The sequence below is a fragment of the Etheostoma spectabile genome, chromosome 8 (genome assembly GCF_008692095.1).
Source record: "Etheostoma spectabile isolate EspeVRDwgs_2016 chromosome 8, UIUC_Espe_1.0, whole genome shotgun sequence".
Taxonomy (NCBI): Eukaryota; Metazoa; Chordata; class Actinopteri; order Perciformes; family Percidae; genus Etheostoma; species Etheostoma spectabile.
In genome coordinates this window covers 7,246,332-7,263,574 of record NC_045740.1, presented here as the reverse complement: position 1 = coordinate 7,263,574, position 17,243 = coordinate 7,246,332, and the positions used below count along the sequence as shown (strand labels likewise).

The 17,243-nt window shown below is 39.2% G+C and overlaps 1 protein-coding gene across 5 annotated transcripts in view; it reads right to left on the bottom strand.

Moving 5' to 3' along the window:
* The window catches only part of megf11 (multiple EGF-like-domains 11), a 67,963-nt gene that overhangs the window by 32,622 nt on the left and 18,098 nt on the right, over window positions 1-17,243 (bottom strand). For all 5 annotated transcript variants that reach the window (XM_032523962.1, XM_032523966.1, XM_032523963.1 and 2 more), the window contains exons 5-6: window positions 16,956-17,056; window positions 12,597-12,689 (exon numbers count right to left, since the gene is read on the bottom strand). In XM_032523962.1, the coding sequence (XP_032379853.1) occupies window positions 12,597-12,689; window positions 16,956-17,056 (194 nt within the window). The remainder of the gene's footprint in view (window positions 1-12,596; window positions 12,690-16,955; window positions 17,057-17,243) is intronic.

Genomic DNA, 17,243 nt, shown 5'->3' with positions numbered 1-17,243 from the left:
AGATTTTTTAAACATCAACATGACATTAATTATCTATGTATGTGCCAGGCTGTTGCACTGAAAATAGCCGGTAAGGAAGGAAGGTTTTGTTTGTTGCATCACCAAACAAATTAAATGGAAGGGTAACACACACCAAGGGTTGTAGTGAGGTGTTGATCACTGAAAGCAGACTTGAAAGTAGGAAAAAAGTGTTACACACTTAGGCTCCATGTGCTTTTCTCTTTCATTCAGATGACGTTTCTACTGTCAGACGTTTTTTAACATCAACAATCATTTCGCATCCCCAAACACTCTCATAATATACGGACACCTGCAGCCTACAGCTGTCAGGCCAAGCCCCTCAGAGTAGCACACTGCACCTTACATTCAATGTCACACCACGGAAAAACAATAATCTCAGCATGTTTCTGACACAAGGTACATTTATGCATAAATAACACACACTAAAAACAACCATAAAGTTAAGTTTTAGATACCATTTGTAAAGCCTAGAGTGTAAATGTCATTTTTAAACAATAACTTGATTAATGTGTTTCTTCAAGATTTTGAATGTCAAGGATTTCCTCGGGTAATATCACCAGTGGTTGCAGTGTTATTTTTGCAAACAAATACTAACGTGAAAACTAGACAAACGCAGAAAATGTGATCTAGGAAGCTACCTAAAACAATAATGCAGAGAAAACTGTTTTAAAGGTTTAGTTATTGTCTTCCAATATGAGTACCTCTGTATTAATTACCTCAAGTCTTTTTAGTACCAAAGGCTTAAAACCTCTTTAGGCCTAAAAACATGTTCCTTTAATCCTTCAGAGAGAACAGTGGTTAGTTTAAATTCATGACAGGGTTAGGGTTTGACTAACTCTGACGTCTACAGACATTTCTTAAACCACTCCTACAGCATAATTCAATTCACTGCTTAGACTTAGACTTAGACTTCTCTTTATTAATCCTTTTGGGATGACTCCCGCAAGGAAATTGAAAGTTCCAGCAGCAGTTTTAGAAAGAAAAAATAATTAAAAAAAGACAGTATAAAGACAACAAAATAACAATAATAATAATAACAACAATAAGAACATTCGTCAAATAAAGAAAAGATCATAAATTATTATTTAAAGTGTCAGTGTGGAGTCCAGTGTTAAAGTGATAAAGTGACCAGGTGTGAATTTAAGTTCAGGTGTGTGTGACTGTATGCTCAGCATGTTGAAAACATATTTTTGCCATTTTGTGGTTTATGTGGTGTGGTGATTTCTGTAGTTTGCTCTCCTAACTACAAATACAACCAAAGGATAAAAATACTAATATTTGGAAAGAGACAATGAATAGAAGATGGTTGTGCTGCAGGACAGGATTCAATCCAAGCTTAACAGCACAGCCGCTGTTCTCTGTGAAGGAGCAAACTGTAAACTTTGCACTGCTACCTCTCAAACTTGATGAGGTTTCGGATGGAGCAAAGATAAAAATGGATAGCATTTTTGGGAGGAGAGTAATTACACTAGTAATTGTTGCTATTACACCTCTAAAATGTGTTTCAAATCTAGGTGTTTCCATATAAACTTCAACACTTGCATTAATCAATCAAAGTTCATGTAATAGCCATAGACTTCAAAAAGAAGATATTACCAAGTTTGGTAGAACATTTCTTGTGTTGTTCACTTTGCTCATAGTAAGAAACCAATTGAGAAAATACATTTTCAGGACCTTAGATCATTGCATAGACCCAGTTTCACCAACTCTTTGCTCCAAATGCTGTAAAGGTTAAAACAAACGAAACATATCCTGAATTTAACGTTTATGCTTTTGTATTATTGTTTGGTTCTTTGCTGTCAATGATCAATAATGTGATCTAGTGACAATAGTCAGTTAATACCCCTATCTTCTATTTTACAAATTACAACTTATGCATTCAAACAACTAAAATGAAATACAAATTTACAATGAGAACAAACAAAAAAAAACTGAAATTGAAATTGAAATTTGAGTTAAACAATTATTATCCTGGGCAGAGTGCATTTGCAGTAAATCATAAGGGAATAAAATTAAAATCGAAGAGCACTAAAACACTACTGATCAACAGGGAGAGGTGTATGAATGCAAATGTCATGGAAGTTATTATTGTTCTGTTTGTATGCCTTTGACCATTTCCTTCAGTGGAGTGTAAGTAAACAGTTGATTAGTCAAACTAACGATTTTATGTGTCCAACAATTCACAGCATATGGATCTGTCGATTGCTGTAAACACAAACATGATTTAGTTTAAAGACGGACAATCAGTTTGCCTATCCACCTACCAAATTAATCCCAACAACACAGAAACGCACACAAGGCTAATTGCTTTTTAATGATCTCACATTATGCAAATCATGAAGCCATAAATCTTTGGAGCAGTTTCTACCTGCCTGACCACCAGTAATGCCAGCAGACTGACAGGTTATATTGTACAGGAAACTTACAAAAGAAAGACTTTTACTGGCCTCCATCTACTTATCTGTGCAATCATAATACTGTGCATAGGATCTAAAATGTCAAACAAGAAGCAAAATGAAATACTAGAAATGTATCAGTTTAACTTTTCCAACACTCCCTCTGGATTGACATTTATACAAACATGGTTGGAATATGGTATAGATTGTTTAATATCCTATTAATTAGTACTGGATCCTGTGAAATATTCAAATATATCAATAATAGTTTAAAAACCAAGGCAGAGCACAATGTTCAATTGAGCAGTAGCAGTGGATGGATAGATAGCTACAATATGAAAGGACAGAAACAGGAAAACATCTCTTGCCTTTGATTAACTGTAAAATAAGTTTTTTTCTATTATACCATCATCTCTCCAGGATAACGCAGACCCTTTAGAGAGAAAAAAAGGAAATCTTGAAGTTCATTTCAAATGAACTGCTGGCTCTGAAAGCAGTGTTGTCTCTGAAACTCGCTAGGCCCATGAATTATTCTCCCTCTCAAAGTCAAAGTAAAGTGAAAAGTATACAACAGCAACTTGGGGAGTATTGCGTGTGTGCATGTAGTGTGTGTGTGTGTGTGTGTGTGTGTGTGTGTGTGTGTGTGTGTGTGTGTGTGTGTGTGTGTGAGAGAGAGAGAGAGAGAGAGAGAGAGAGAGAGAGAGAGAGAGTGACAAAAAAGAGAGAGGGGGAGAGAAAGATACTGCCATTAAATAGGCAGCTAAGAAATGAATGGAGCCATCTGGGAGGAGCAGGAGGTTCCGGCACCTGTCAGCATGGGGCATAAATCCTGAATCTCAGTCCACATGATGTTTAGTATGAGTGACGGAGCAACGTTTAAAATATTTAAACAAGCGCAACAATCGATTTAATCATTGGCCGATTTTGATTAAATTGAAGTTGGGTAGTTTAAGGGCAGACAGAAGATAAACAAAAGGAAGAGAGAAAAAATCCATCCAAAATCTTATTTTAGAGTCAAGGCAAGGACCAGTGTTATTGATCCATGGACCTTAACCCTTTTTTTGTTCTGTGGCTGAGGGCTATTTTGTCATTCATACTACAGTATGCCTTTAGCCTGCAATGGAAGTGAGTCCCAGAATCATAATACAAGCTAATGTCTAAAGTGTGAGGCTGAGAAATTCACATGGTGTCAAGTTTCTCTACAAATCTAATTTCTCATGGGGGATTCATCACTTTGAGAATGCGGGTACCTGAACCAGTAAGTCAGCATTTTCTGTCTTTTATCCATCTAAATTCAATTGAAGGATCTTAATGAAGTGTATGCTACAGGACAAGATGAACTCCTATAGGTCCGCATGTTCAGCTGCTCTGTTCAAAAAGACAACTTCAGCGGCATTGACCTTGTTTTCCGTTTTTTCAGCTTTGCAACAAATTTTGGATGACTCTCTGCACAACATAGATTGGATCCTCAATGAATGCATCCCTGTGTCTGGTAATGATTACATTTCCTCTAAAATTTCCTTTGATCCTTATCATCCAGATGCCCTTTTGTCAATGTTTAGATTGCAAGCTACATCTCTTTGTTTCACTTAGTACACCTGAGTAATGCGATAGAGTCTCTTCGCATTTTGTCCTTTTCCTTTTTCCTCTGTGGAAAAAAACACCAATTTAATTGAATTTCTGGGCTTTTAATGTCTGCATTACTCTAATCAGAGAAGGGGATAGTAGATTTGTTTATCTCGACCTTGGTGGAATTAGCAGAGGGTATTTGTGGAGATGGTAATGCTTTGAACAGAAAACTGTTCTGCAAGATTGCAACCTGATGTTATATTGATCAACTAGTCAAAAGGTGCCTTTACACATTCCGTGAACTGACAGTCAGTCTTGATGGAGATACTTCTTCTGGTGACAAAATTCTCTAAACTCAGACCAAAGATACAATACTCTACTGTAATTTCGCAGACAAAAGCACTACCTACCTTTTATATAAAACGATGCCTGTGTGTGCAAATACAATTTATATGTGTTGACCTAGCTTCCTAGTATTTTCCTGCTTTGTGACAGTGTAATATTAAGATGCTTGCGCTGGATGATTCATCAGTCAAAGACAGTGGAAAGATATGCCATTAAAGTAAGGTGCAGGCATTCTGCTATCTTACACAAACAACATGCAATATAACCTCTTGAGAGGGTCGCACGACTGCAGGCGAGGCAGAACACAGTGGAATGCAAAATACAACCCCAAATACCCTAGGGCCCAGAGGCAAATTTGATTAAAAGTTTGTTTTTCTTCACTCTCAACAAACAGAGGAGCTCGTCGATGCGGCACTGACAGTTAATTGGACTTGGCGGGGCCACAAGTTCATTCGTCAGCATTGTGTGGGGCTTGCCTAGGAGGAGCAGGACAATCGATGTCCCTCAGGACAGCCTGTAATCACTGCAACACTCCAATGAAGTCCAGGGTTAAACATCAGGAGATTGCAGGTGCACCAGAGGATCTGAGAAAGACTGTTAATATGCTCCCACTCCCAAAGCAAACCAAGGACACCGCAACACAGCTTCCAATGGAATGTGATGATACCTAAGAACAGAGTCACACCAAAAAGCCATAATTCTGACCAAAATGATCATTAACTCAAGGTCCTGAGAGATGATACTTGTGTCTATAACAAATATTTTGCAACAAAGAATATACACTGTCAGACTGTTCCCAGTGGTTCCCAATCTGGGAGTCTGGACACCTAGGTTGCAAATTCAATCTGAGAGTCATGAAATGATTAACAAGATATAAATTATCATAAATGATGTTGTTGATTTTTTTTCTCGTTAATTATATTGTATTTCTCTTTTTTTTTTAACTATGCAATCAAAACAAGTAAAGAAAAGAAAATCACACTTTAATTGAAATTGTCGTAACAAGTAGACAAATACAACCAATTGTGAGGGGTCACAAGTAGACATCGTTTGTTGACATGCCAAAAAGGTTGGGGTCCACCTTGGGGTTGGGCCTCAACCAAGTGGTCAAAAGAGAAATCTGAGAGGCTGTGATTAATAAGAATATGAATTAATAATTAATGACAGAAGAGGAAATTTATCCTACACAATTACACAATTTATCCTACACAGATTCTGACTATATTTAAATCTTTCTCTTTTCATTGTACAATAGTGAGTAGTTTTACCACTTCAGACTTTAAAAGACATTGCATCGCTTTAAAGGATCACAAAGTGTCACTAATCAAAATAGAAAAAAATATGATTGAAGACTAAAAAAGGGAAAATATTTGGCACTGCAGGAGAGACTTTACAAAACAAAACCGCTTAGTGTTTTAACACAATGGCAGTCTAAAGCAAGTGTGTGGCATTATGTCTACCACACACTGAAATGAGAAAAGGTCATCAAAAGCAATGATCAATAAAAATCAACTTAATCTTTGCTTACAAACGTCATAAACACAGCACTGGACCACAAATAAAGTGTGACTTATGAACTGTGACATGAGCCTAAAACAGCTTTGTTCTGCATTAATATTCAGAAGATATCTTATCTCTAAACTGTTATCATAGCATTTCAGCTATTTTAGAGACACTGACCTTCTCTTAAGGACAGAAGATAAGGCATTTTAAACTCCTTATTAAATCAAGCCATCTATGTAGACTGGACAGTGTGTTCCAGGGCCTCTTCTATCTCCCTCTCACTGACTAATAACCATCACAATGATAATGACCAGCGGACTGGATGCTGGATCTAGTCTGTTCAAAATGACTGCATCATCCTAAACATCACCACAATATGTCATTATATTCACCGGCTTTCTGTGCTTAGGTTGTATCAGAGAAAACACACTCACATTCAAACACGCACACACACATTTTAGGCATTCTCCCAAAGGTAATGGAGCAGTGAGCTCTTGGGGAACAATAAATCCTGCTTAATGGGATGGTACAAAAAATCTTCAGAGCTGGGCAAAGTCAATCTGCATATTGGGCCAATGAGGCTTACATGTTCAGAAAATGTTATGAAGTGTGTGTTGTGTGTGTGTGTGGTGTGTGTGTGTGTGTGTGTGTGTGTGTGTGGTGTGGTGTGTGTGTGTGTGTGTGTGTGTGTGTGTGTGTGTGTGTGTGTGTGGTGTGGTGTGTGTTATAGCAGTTGATGCACATTACTAATTCAAAATCTCCTCAAAAGATTGTGGTTGTTGCTTTAAGTGAGAATATTTAATAACGTTTAACTCTGTCTTTAGCAGTAAAGAAGGCTGTGAGCTACAGTGCGTGTGCCACAATTTATTCAATGGACTCACCGTCCGTCAGCTGAAGTTTCAGCACAATGATTTACACCACATATGATTCACACGAGTCAGTAAAGACCTGAGAGGCATGCTGTCCGAACCATATCTTGAGGCATTCTTTCCCAGATCCTCGGCAGTCACATCCCCACAGCTCAATCTGATCTTTTTAACAGCCACCTTCTGTTTCTAAACTGCACATAACCAACTCAAACCAACAAGATTTGTATGGTCCTTTCTAAGTTCTTAGTAACTAATGGTTGACTACTAACTAATAAGATTTTACATTGTACAGGAACCATTCATCATTCACTCACTGTGGCCGAGTCTGCCGTACAAGGTGCCACCTGCTCATCAGATAAACACTCACACAAAAATTATACTCCGATGGGGCAGCATCGGGGGCAACACGGGGTTTGGTGTCTTGCCCGAGGACACTTCGACATGGGACTGCAGGGCCGGGCAACCGCTCTGCCTCTCCTGAACCACAGCCGCCCTTACCAGCCAATTAAACGTCTTAGGTAGTAAGGTAGTGACTTTGGTCATTTTTAAATCGGCTCATAGTAGTACAGTCAAATCAAAAGTTATCAGCATATGTAGCACTGTAAACAACCACAATCACTGTAGCATCATGAGCTGTTAGAGTTTAAGTGGGTCAAACTATATGATGAATGTATTTCTTTCCTCATAAAACTTTTTACAAATCTGATTCTTAAAACATTTTGAATCATGCATTGTTTGCATCCACATTTACTAGCTAGGATTTTTCTTCTTCTATTAGTTAATTAAACAGTTGCGTAAAAGTTACATCTTGCAGTTACTGGATACAAATGTTTCACAGCAACTAATCTCTATCTTAGAATAATTTGTTATGGTGGAACCCATTTTTTATTAGTCATGCACAAGGCTGCGTTCAAACCATGAGGCCAGTCACGTGATGGGGGGGGGGGGGGGGCTCCAGCAAAAAAAATTAAGCCTGGCTCAACTTCTGTCATACTGCAGCATTTTACCAGATGATGTTGCATAGTTGTCGACACAAGTTCAGCCAGGCTCAACTTCAAATACAAGCAAGGACATGCTCCCTGTTATTACTTTGTATCATTACCATATTTCTACTGTTGCAATTGTTACAACCAAATATTTTTCTACATTCTACATTTTCTGCTATGATAACGTTCCAGAGTTGTAAAATGATGTCTCAAAGTATGAAATGGTAATGGATTTGTTACTTGTTTTCTTTACAGTTTCTGACTCAAACTGGACTTCCTGCGTTGTATTCGAGTATCGTACCAGTACCATAAACAACACACCACCACCAACCCAGCACCTTACATTGTTTTAACACAGGACTGTGAAAAACAATGAAATCTAAACATGTGTTACTTGGTTAAGTTTGAATTTAGGAAGAACTCATACAACCAGTTCCAGTTCTTCCATACGATAAGAAGTGATATCTCAATGAGAATGAACTCTGTGGTGTGGAGAAATAAATAACACTGTCACATACTTGGCAGTATATAAACTGGCTACAAAAATACCTGGGAGCCTTACACAAAAACAATATTCTGTCAGCGCAGGAGGGCTTCTCACACACACACCCACACACACACACGCAACTGTGGTCCACGAAGCACTATAGAGCGGTCCGTCTTCTGTCCCCTCGAGAAATACAGTTGCCTGGGCACTTTGATCTATCAAAATGAATGAGGCAGGTGTTACATGCAGCAAGGAACCCCTTCCAGAATGATACAGTTTGAATATTTATATTTATATTATATTTTGTATTATATTTAATATGCAATATCTATATCTCTTTAAATGGTTGTATAATAAGAAATTCAATCGATTTAGACTTACTTAGAGTTACTTTTTACAGTTTTTTGTAGATATGGGGCTGTTATTGAAAAGAAAAGTGATTTGTTGCTTTTATACACATTCAAATAGGCACACACACACACAAATATAAATCTTTAAATCTATAAATATGTATCTGCAAGAATAATGAAGAGAGAAGTTTTGTGAAAAAAGTATAGAGACTTTTGGAGTGATGTGTGGAGCCACGGAAAATCTGCGCGTGCATCTCTGCCCCATTCAATGTAATTCACAGTCTCTTGGTCTTTGATAGAGATGCATGTCAATGTCATGCTGCTGTGGGATTGGAGAGGAACCATCTAGCTCATATGCACTCTGAGAATAAGGTGTACATTTTGTCAACGGGGTGCCAGAGGGAGTTCTAACAAGGGTATTTTCCAAGCCAAAATGAAGCTTAACTGTATGGTTTTGGTCTGGTTACTCTTATATATTGTGTCTCTGCTCGGTTGGCAATGTCATCTGCAATAAAACAATCTAACAAAGCCAAAGGAAATATCTGCCATCTCTGCTTGAGCCAGCCCAAATTTGTACTTCAACACAATGAGTTCAATATCTAATAAAAACAATCCCTGATTTAAAACCCTAACAATGAATAATCATATTGTTTTAGTCGACAATTAACATAAAACAAGTAGCATGTAGACCCAAACCCCCCCCCGTCTGGTGCAATTCACCATAAACGAGTATTTATAGGCCACATTCATCAATTAACCATGTATGTGCTGAGCACTCCAAGCAGTGACAGTCTTCCTATTTGATTACATTAGGGAGGAATATCTTACCTCATGGACTACAGCTGACCAACCACATAAGATTTGACTATTAAGTGTGATAGATTTCTTCTCATAACATAAAGGATGCTCTGTGGTTAACAAAGGATGCTTTGCGGTTAACACACAAACAAACAAAAAAACAAACACACAACTACTTGAACCTTTCAAATAATTATCATGGTAGCATTGTTTTTTAGAATCTCTGCATGAATGGGTGAACATATCTAGCACAACAAGGAAAAGCAAACTCCAAGATGGTGAGAGAGAAGAAACACTAAAAGCATATTTATGCACATTTCTTCTCCCTCGGCACTAGGAACATATTATTATCCAGCTGAAGCAGATGGAGTCAATGATAGTGCTTCATTGCACCTTATATTTTACAAGTGATGCCAGTCATAGCTAAATATACCTTGTGCATACAACATCTATCCTTATCATTTTCTTTATTTAAAAGCTGTTATTACTGTAGCATATAGTGACCCTGTGCAACAGCCTCATCTAGAGAGATTAAATCGCAAGTGTTTGAATGTACACAGCGGTGGATGATGCAACTTTAAATTAAGAAAGTCTGCTTTAAACCTAAGAAACTCATAAGATTCTGAAGAAAAGTTTTCATTCAATAAACTCATAAAGTTCCACAAAGATTTGATTTCCCATTTCATCTCATATCGCACTGTTCTTTTTACAGCAGCATATGCTATTTTTGTTGCAAACTACAACCAATAATACAACTATTTTGGCAAAACCTAGTACTATAATTCAGTAGACTAAAATGACTAAAGACATACTTCTCAGTTCCATAAGCAGAGCTCCATCTATCTGAATTGCCTTTGCAAAAAACGGCTGCTGTCCCTGTTTTATTGAGTCTAATATTTTGTTTTTATTTGTATGGTGAAAAACCTATTGAGAACAATGTTGTTTTTGAAGTCAAACAAAAGATACACAGTGGCACAGAGAAGACAAACACAGTGTGTTTCAAAAAAAGAAGGCAAAGCAACTGAAAACACAAGCACAACAAAGAAAAACACATATTAATAGGTACATGTGTCACCACGCTGCTTTAATGCATTGAGCTGTTCAATGAAACAGTAAAAAAAAAAAATCAATTCATGACATGTGATCAGAGAAACATGTTCAAGACCGCGTTCCACAAACACAACACACAGGCATTAGAGGAATCACACCAACCAACAACAATTAATCATTCATCATTCTTCTGGGAAAACACAACCTAACTCAGACTGTTCCATATCCACACGTGATAGATGTAGAACAAGACATATGCAAACAAAAGTCAGCAGCAAACATCCGGATATGCTGTTTTATCTTTGGTCCACATCTACCAGTGTGTCCTTGAGTCTAAGACACCCCAGGACTCCTGGCAGGTCACAGGGCAGGTCTGGTCTCAGTGGGACTGTTGCCTCAGGCAGCGGAAGAGGATGAAATGTATTCTGGCTGCAGCAGGTGAACACCAGCAGGTAATAGCTTTCTTCAGCCTTCGCCACTGCTCCCAATACAACTTACTGAATCCCTCCCACCTTATCGCCTTCTCTTTTCTGGCCACAAACAGTCTGACTCTTTATTTTCACACCTGACCCATATACAAAACTACTTCCTGGTGGGTGCTGCTCCAGAAACGAGGTCCAAGCCTTTGATGCAGCTCCAGATCACTAGCTGAAAGGCTGTCACTTTAGCTTTAGGCCGCTCAGCATCCCACGGCAGCTCTTTGTCTCCAAGCCTGGACGACACACTTTTCATCACATTCTCACATCCTTCATCGTGTGACTGGCTCATTCTGTCCTCTCACCAGCTATCTTATCCGGGAATTGGCTTTTATGTGAGCAAAAAACATAATAGCGGTAAAATAAACAACAAATAAACTGTGGCATTGATTGTCTTGGAACTAAGTAGATGTTAATGTGCGCTTTTCAGCCCACTTGAGCCATAATATGATGGCTGCATCCACTTACACGAGGACTACTAAAGCTCACATCACCTACCTGAGCTGGGTGAAAGTAAAATTTACTGTGAAAGACAAAAAAAAACATGCTGAACCATTTACACGAAGGAAAAAGAGGGCAGATTTAATTTAAAAATTGGCACGCATTCCTCATTTCTACAGATGAAAGCTTGTAAATGAAAAAGCCTGGAATCATGCCTGGTATGGAAATCTAAAGTTATGAATAATGCCTCTGTCTCAATCATCAAGTCTGTTTTAATAAGGTGGATTAGCCCAGCACCTGCAGCCTGAAAGGCACACAAGGCTGCACTACTAACCAACCAACAGTGGGACAAGAGTCCCTGGGGGCCCTGAACCTCACATCCTCCCTGTTGGACCTTCAGCTGTCTGTAGGAGTAAGCAGCAGCAGCAAACAGCTCAGGCTTGTCATTTATGCTCATGAATCCACCTCCAATGGGCTGGCGCCGCAGCAAGAGCAGCTGATTTACACACAGTTGGTAATCAGGGAATGGCTCTCTTGCTAATGAAAACTCATAGATCTATACAATAACAGTACTGATATGATTTTAGCTCCCATTACTCATTCCTAAATATGCAATCGGCAATAACAGTAAAATGCTGCTGGGAGCAGACAGCTAAAGTTAAGAATTTGAGATCAGACATGACTGGGTCACTGCTTTCTCTGTCCTGACCTGGGAATAACAGCCTCCTGTATGCACAGACACTATTTCTCTGCAGACATAAATATCACAAAGGAGTAAATATATTCTTTCCTCCTGTCTGGCGTCAGTGACGCTCCAGCATTTAGCTGATTGCAGAAAGGATATAACACCCACACCCCACCCCCATCCCTCCTGGAGACCATCTCTGGGAGCAAACCCCAGTAAACAGAAAGGCCAGCACAATGGTTTGCTTCAGCCTGGCTCTGATTCATCATTCCGCTGAACAAGTCATAGGCACCAGTATAATCATGATTAAGACAATAACGGAGAGCTCGGTAGACACAGGGGGGGATGCAACCATCCATCCATCCGCTATATTCATCAAGCAAATCACTTCCACTTCCAGCAAATGAAAATTAATTCATTGTGACTTACCTGTTCCATTGGCTGTGTTTGCTAAGAAGAGAGGATACAAAGCTGAGCAGCTTTGAGATAGATGTACATTGAGGCAAAACAGTTGAAAGATTCACAGTAAATTCTTTTGGACTAACTGGCTGTGAAAGCCATTTAGGAATAAAAATGAGTCTACGTGACTAATTGTGGGTTTAAGAGTAAAATGCACTCACCACTGGAGCAGTCCAGTCCGCCCCATCCAGGCTCACACTGGCATGTATCAGGAGACACACAGCGGCCATGGACACACTCTTCTGTACACAAAGCTGAGACACACAGAGAAGTTTTCTCATCAGTGTAATTTATAATTGAGTTCACACACACACACACAAACACACACACACACACACAAAGAGTGTAAAACGTCATTAAACCACCAATAAACAGCATGATGAAAATCACCAAGATAACAGCTGAAAGAAAATGGCCCATAAAATTGAACACTCAATATCTTGTGTAAATCTTAAAGACTAAGACTAAATCTTATAGCCATGACACTCATATTCAGCATCCATCTCCACTACTTGACACTGAGCTAAATGATTTCTTATAAGATTGAGTCCTTGGTTAACATCTCTGTTTATCACATAGCTTTACTTTCCAAAATGAGCTGTTATCAGCAGGCTTACAAGGATGAAGGAACGAGCTGTAAATCCCCTCTAATTTGATCAGCCAGTGCTTTGTCATATAGGGATGCTTTAATGTAGCAGGTCCAGGCACCTCAGTGTTTACTAAGTGTGCAGTTTTCTTGATCATTCACATTGAGCAACACGGCACCCGATTGATTGGGTCCGCATTAGTATTCCTAGAAGGGTGCTCACAGGAGTTGGAAGTTTGCTTCAGCTGGATAATAAAGTGACCTACATGGAGGTTTTCTTGCCACAGTGTCCTGTTTTTTGTGTGAACTAAAGAAAAAGTATCACAAAAATAGGCACTTAGCATGAATAAATCTGTGGCCGCCAAGGTCATCTGGCCAGCAGGGTTAAGACAGACAGAATCTTATCTGAGAAATGAGACAGTCCGGCCAATATGATGAGAGAGAAACCCCGCCTGATGGGAATCAGCAGTCCACCAACACAGCCTGTGGAGGGATGATACACAGTCCAAGGGCAGCAGAACAGACAAACCATTGCCTTAACTGATCAGACTTCATCCAGAAGTTCATCCAAGTTCTGCTTCTTTTGTTTTTATTTTCACTTGTTTTATGATCAAAAGTGTAAAAAAGGACAGCAGGAAAGCAACTGATTTTTTTTTTACAACATCTGCCCTAGGGGCACTTTTGCAGTTCTGTGTGCAACCCTATGGCGCTCATCCTGCAGGCAGAAAGGTCAGCAGAGTGCTGGCTGCAGGCCTGAACAGTGCTACTATAGATTATCACTCAATCAGGCTTCGATTAGGATCCACCGCCAGCGGGAGAGGAGAAAGAGAAGTGAATCCCAAACACCCACGAGCCGGCGCTAATCGCAGAAATGCTCCCAAGACAAAAATGGTAAACCAGAGATTGAAAGATAATTTAGGGCAGATTTCTGAGCGTCAGTACTCTGGCAGAAAACTGTCTAATTACAGTAAGCCAGTGAAAAGAAAAGGGAGAGGAGCTTGAACATTTGTGCTGACGAAGGTGCAAGATCAACTACCTGTAATCAATGAGTCCCCAGTATGCAGAGTATTCAAAAGAGAAGAGGAGACAACTTCAATGTCACCATGATGAGTTGATTTCGTTTACTTTCAATCAGCAAATTCTGATCAGCGAGAACAGGGAAATGCAAATGTATCCTTTATATAGAAATAAAAAAAATACATGGAAATTAAGTTTTGAAAATGGGAAAGGATAAAGCGCACCCTTCTCCTGAGATCTGAACTGGTGTTCTGAAGGGATGGCATAATAAAGTAGGAGGAGGTAGGTCTTTCATTTTAATTGAAATTCATGAATCACTCTGCTTAACTCATGTCTAAGGTATCAGTTGGGAAATTGAGTCTTTCATCTAGATAAAAGGCTAATCCAACTCATTATGCAGAGGTGTTATCAGAACAGGGAACAATGGAGCTAATTGGTGAATGTCATTCAGTGTTAATAAATTTAATATTCTTGCCCAGTCAAACTACAATCTTTAAAAATGTCTGATAAAATAGATCTTTTTAGTCTCTAACTGTGTTACTCTCCCTGTTTTTGGAGAGTTTTGTTGCAGTCGGGAAAAAAAGACCTGTCAGTACAATTCTGTGTGTTTTTGGTTTTTGTAGTAGCAGTGTTTTGTAGTACACTGGTAGGGAAAATGAGGTGAACAAAACGTGGAACATTATTATGAAGCTGATGGATAAATCAATCTAAGCGATACGCCTGCCCACAGTACATTTCAAACAACTCCCTCCAAATCTTCTTCCATGCCTCTATCTAGCATGGAGATGATTCATTTTAAAGCTGTGTCTTTGAAGCATTAAAAAATGCAACAAAGCCAAAAATGAAAATGAAATCAAAAGGCACAGAATCCCTTTCTAGAAAAAAAAAAACGTATCTTCCCAATCATCAAAACCTAAATGTAAAATATGCTAGCGTATTGGCGCCTGAAACTTTAACAGAACCCAACTAATTCTGCCGCCACAATCATTTTTTGGAATTACACTGCATCCCTGGACAGGCAAAAGTCATGCAGAAGTCATTTGACCTAAATGCTCTGCAAAAAGAGGGACTCATAGCCCGCATTTCCCATCAGCCTCTGAAGATATTATAAGCTGTAGTCATTAGCGAGTTCCCCTCATGCACAACCGTAATAATCATGCTTATTAGGAGGGAAATGAGTTACTCACATCTTCTACATAGGCTAGTCACAGATTAAGTTAATGATTTACAAAAGATCAAAGGTCACAGAATTAATAAAGACCTCTAGTTACTTCAAGCTCGAATTAGGGAGAAACAGATCAAAGTTCAATTTATCGTGGGGAGCTTTGAGAATTTTAGACAATTACTTCCAAAAGACAGAGTGAAGCAAAACAACAAACAGAAGAACATCCTAAAAGATATTGTTGCTGATTTGGTGTCAGAAGTGTTTTCCCTTTGTGTGTTTGTGGGATAATTCACAATCCCAGATTCATTGGAGTAAATGTAAATGTTGATGTGGTGCCATGTGACCAAAAAAACAGGAAGGATTAAAAGGCAAACACTCTTAAAGCATTTTGGACTTTTAATGAAAAAGACTTAATGAAGAAAGCTACAGTAAACTAACAATACACAAGGGGAAAGGGGTATTTTACATTTAGAAAACAACAAAGGGTACTGAAATAGACAACTTGAGTTAATTTTGCGTCGATTTACTGTATAATGCCCCCTTTTGTCACTGCTTGCAAAACAGCTTGGGGAGTACGAATCTCTTAATCCTGGTAGTGAGAGTGCTCGGATTAAAAGGTGTAGAACAGTTTGCAAAGGCAGCAGAAAGCAAAACTGCCCTCTCGGCCCCTATCAACCCAGTCTCCCCACTCCACCCGAAAGAGGGTTAAGGGGAGGGTGGCTTGCACTCTCAGTCTGACATAATATCAAAATTAAACCTTTCATTCAAACTGGAGAGGCACCTCCACACTGTGCAGATTTGCCTGGTTAACACCCTGAAAAGACTGTTAATGAACAAATAGCTCCATAGTCAGTCAAATGGTTAATGAATACATTATGGATCAATCTGTGCTCCCCTTCTCCAGACCCCCAGATAATCACACCAGCTCTTATTCTTTGCTGGCTGGCTTCCCGGTGCTCTGCTGCCCTGAGGCTAGCCAAGCCTAGACAAGGACAAGCTCAACTGTGGTCAATGAGCAAACCCACACGGCTGCAGTCACTGTATCAGTAACTCCCTCATGTTGCAAAAGATCTGGGAAAATATTAAAGTGTGATTCTAATCTAATTTAAAGGGAATAAAACATTAGGTAAAGCGAGAATATCAAAAAATGCAACTCTCAGAAGCTATATGTTCTGTCTTTATTTGGCCAACATGCAAAAATATTCAGTTTGATGTGTGTGAATAAAATTAGAGATCAATGACCATTAATTAAGCTATAAAAACGACAGGGAAGGATTGTTATCAGGATATTGCTACAGTCCAATTTTTATGTTATTGAATTCTGGTGTGGTTTTATGGTGAGTGCTATGTCTACTCAGTCTATAACCAAGAGCCGCTTGGCTCGTTAATTTTTCTCATTGTAATACACTTCCGATTAAATTACTTGTGTTGGAAGAGTGAAGCAGAGAGCAGCCTACAGTGCCTTCATGGTAAATCATGCTCAATCACCTTAAACTGAGTAAATTCCCATAGACGGTGGCATGCTAACAGAGGAGCTAGTGGTGGTGTGTTATGAGGTGTTCATGATAAAGAAGATCAGACCGGAGTGGGGGCGGAGGGCCGACAGGGGCCTGGCAGGGAGTTGAACCTTTATCTTAAAGCCACCCACTGTAACGATCAATCCCAATGTTTACTCCCATTTTGTAAATGTCTCGCTGACGTAAACTGGAATGTTATCATCAAGGACAAAGGAGTTAAAAAAAGGATACTCACGAACACACAAGTCCCCGCTCTCAAAGTAACCAGGGCAACACTGTGAGCGGCGCCGGTACATGGTCCTCACTCCCCGCCGGTAAGCCGTCTTATAGCTGATCCTGGAAAAACAGACACAAGACAGCTACGTGATGTAAAGAGTGACCCTTTCCGAAGGGCAGTAAAACATATAGAAGGTAAAAAAGAGTTATACCATGATTAGTTTTTATAGTACAAACAAGCCAGTGGAATTTTGTTAAAAACACCTAAAAGTTAGTATTTGGGAGGTGACCATAAACCTTAATGGAG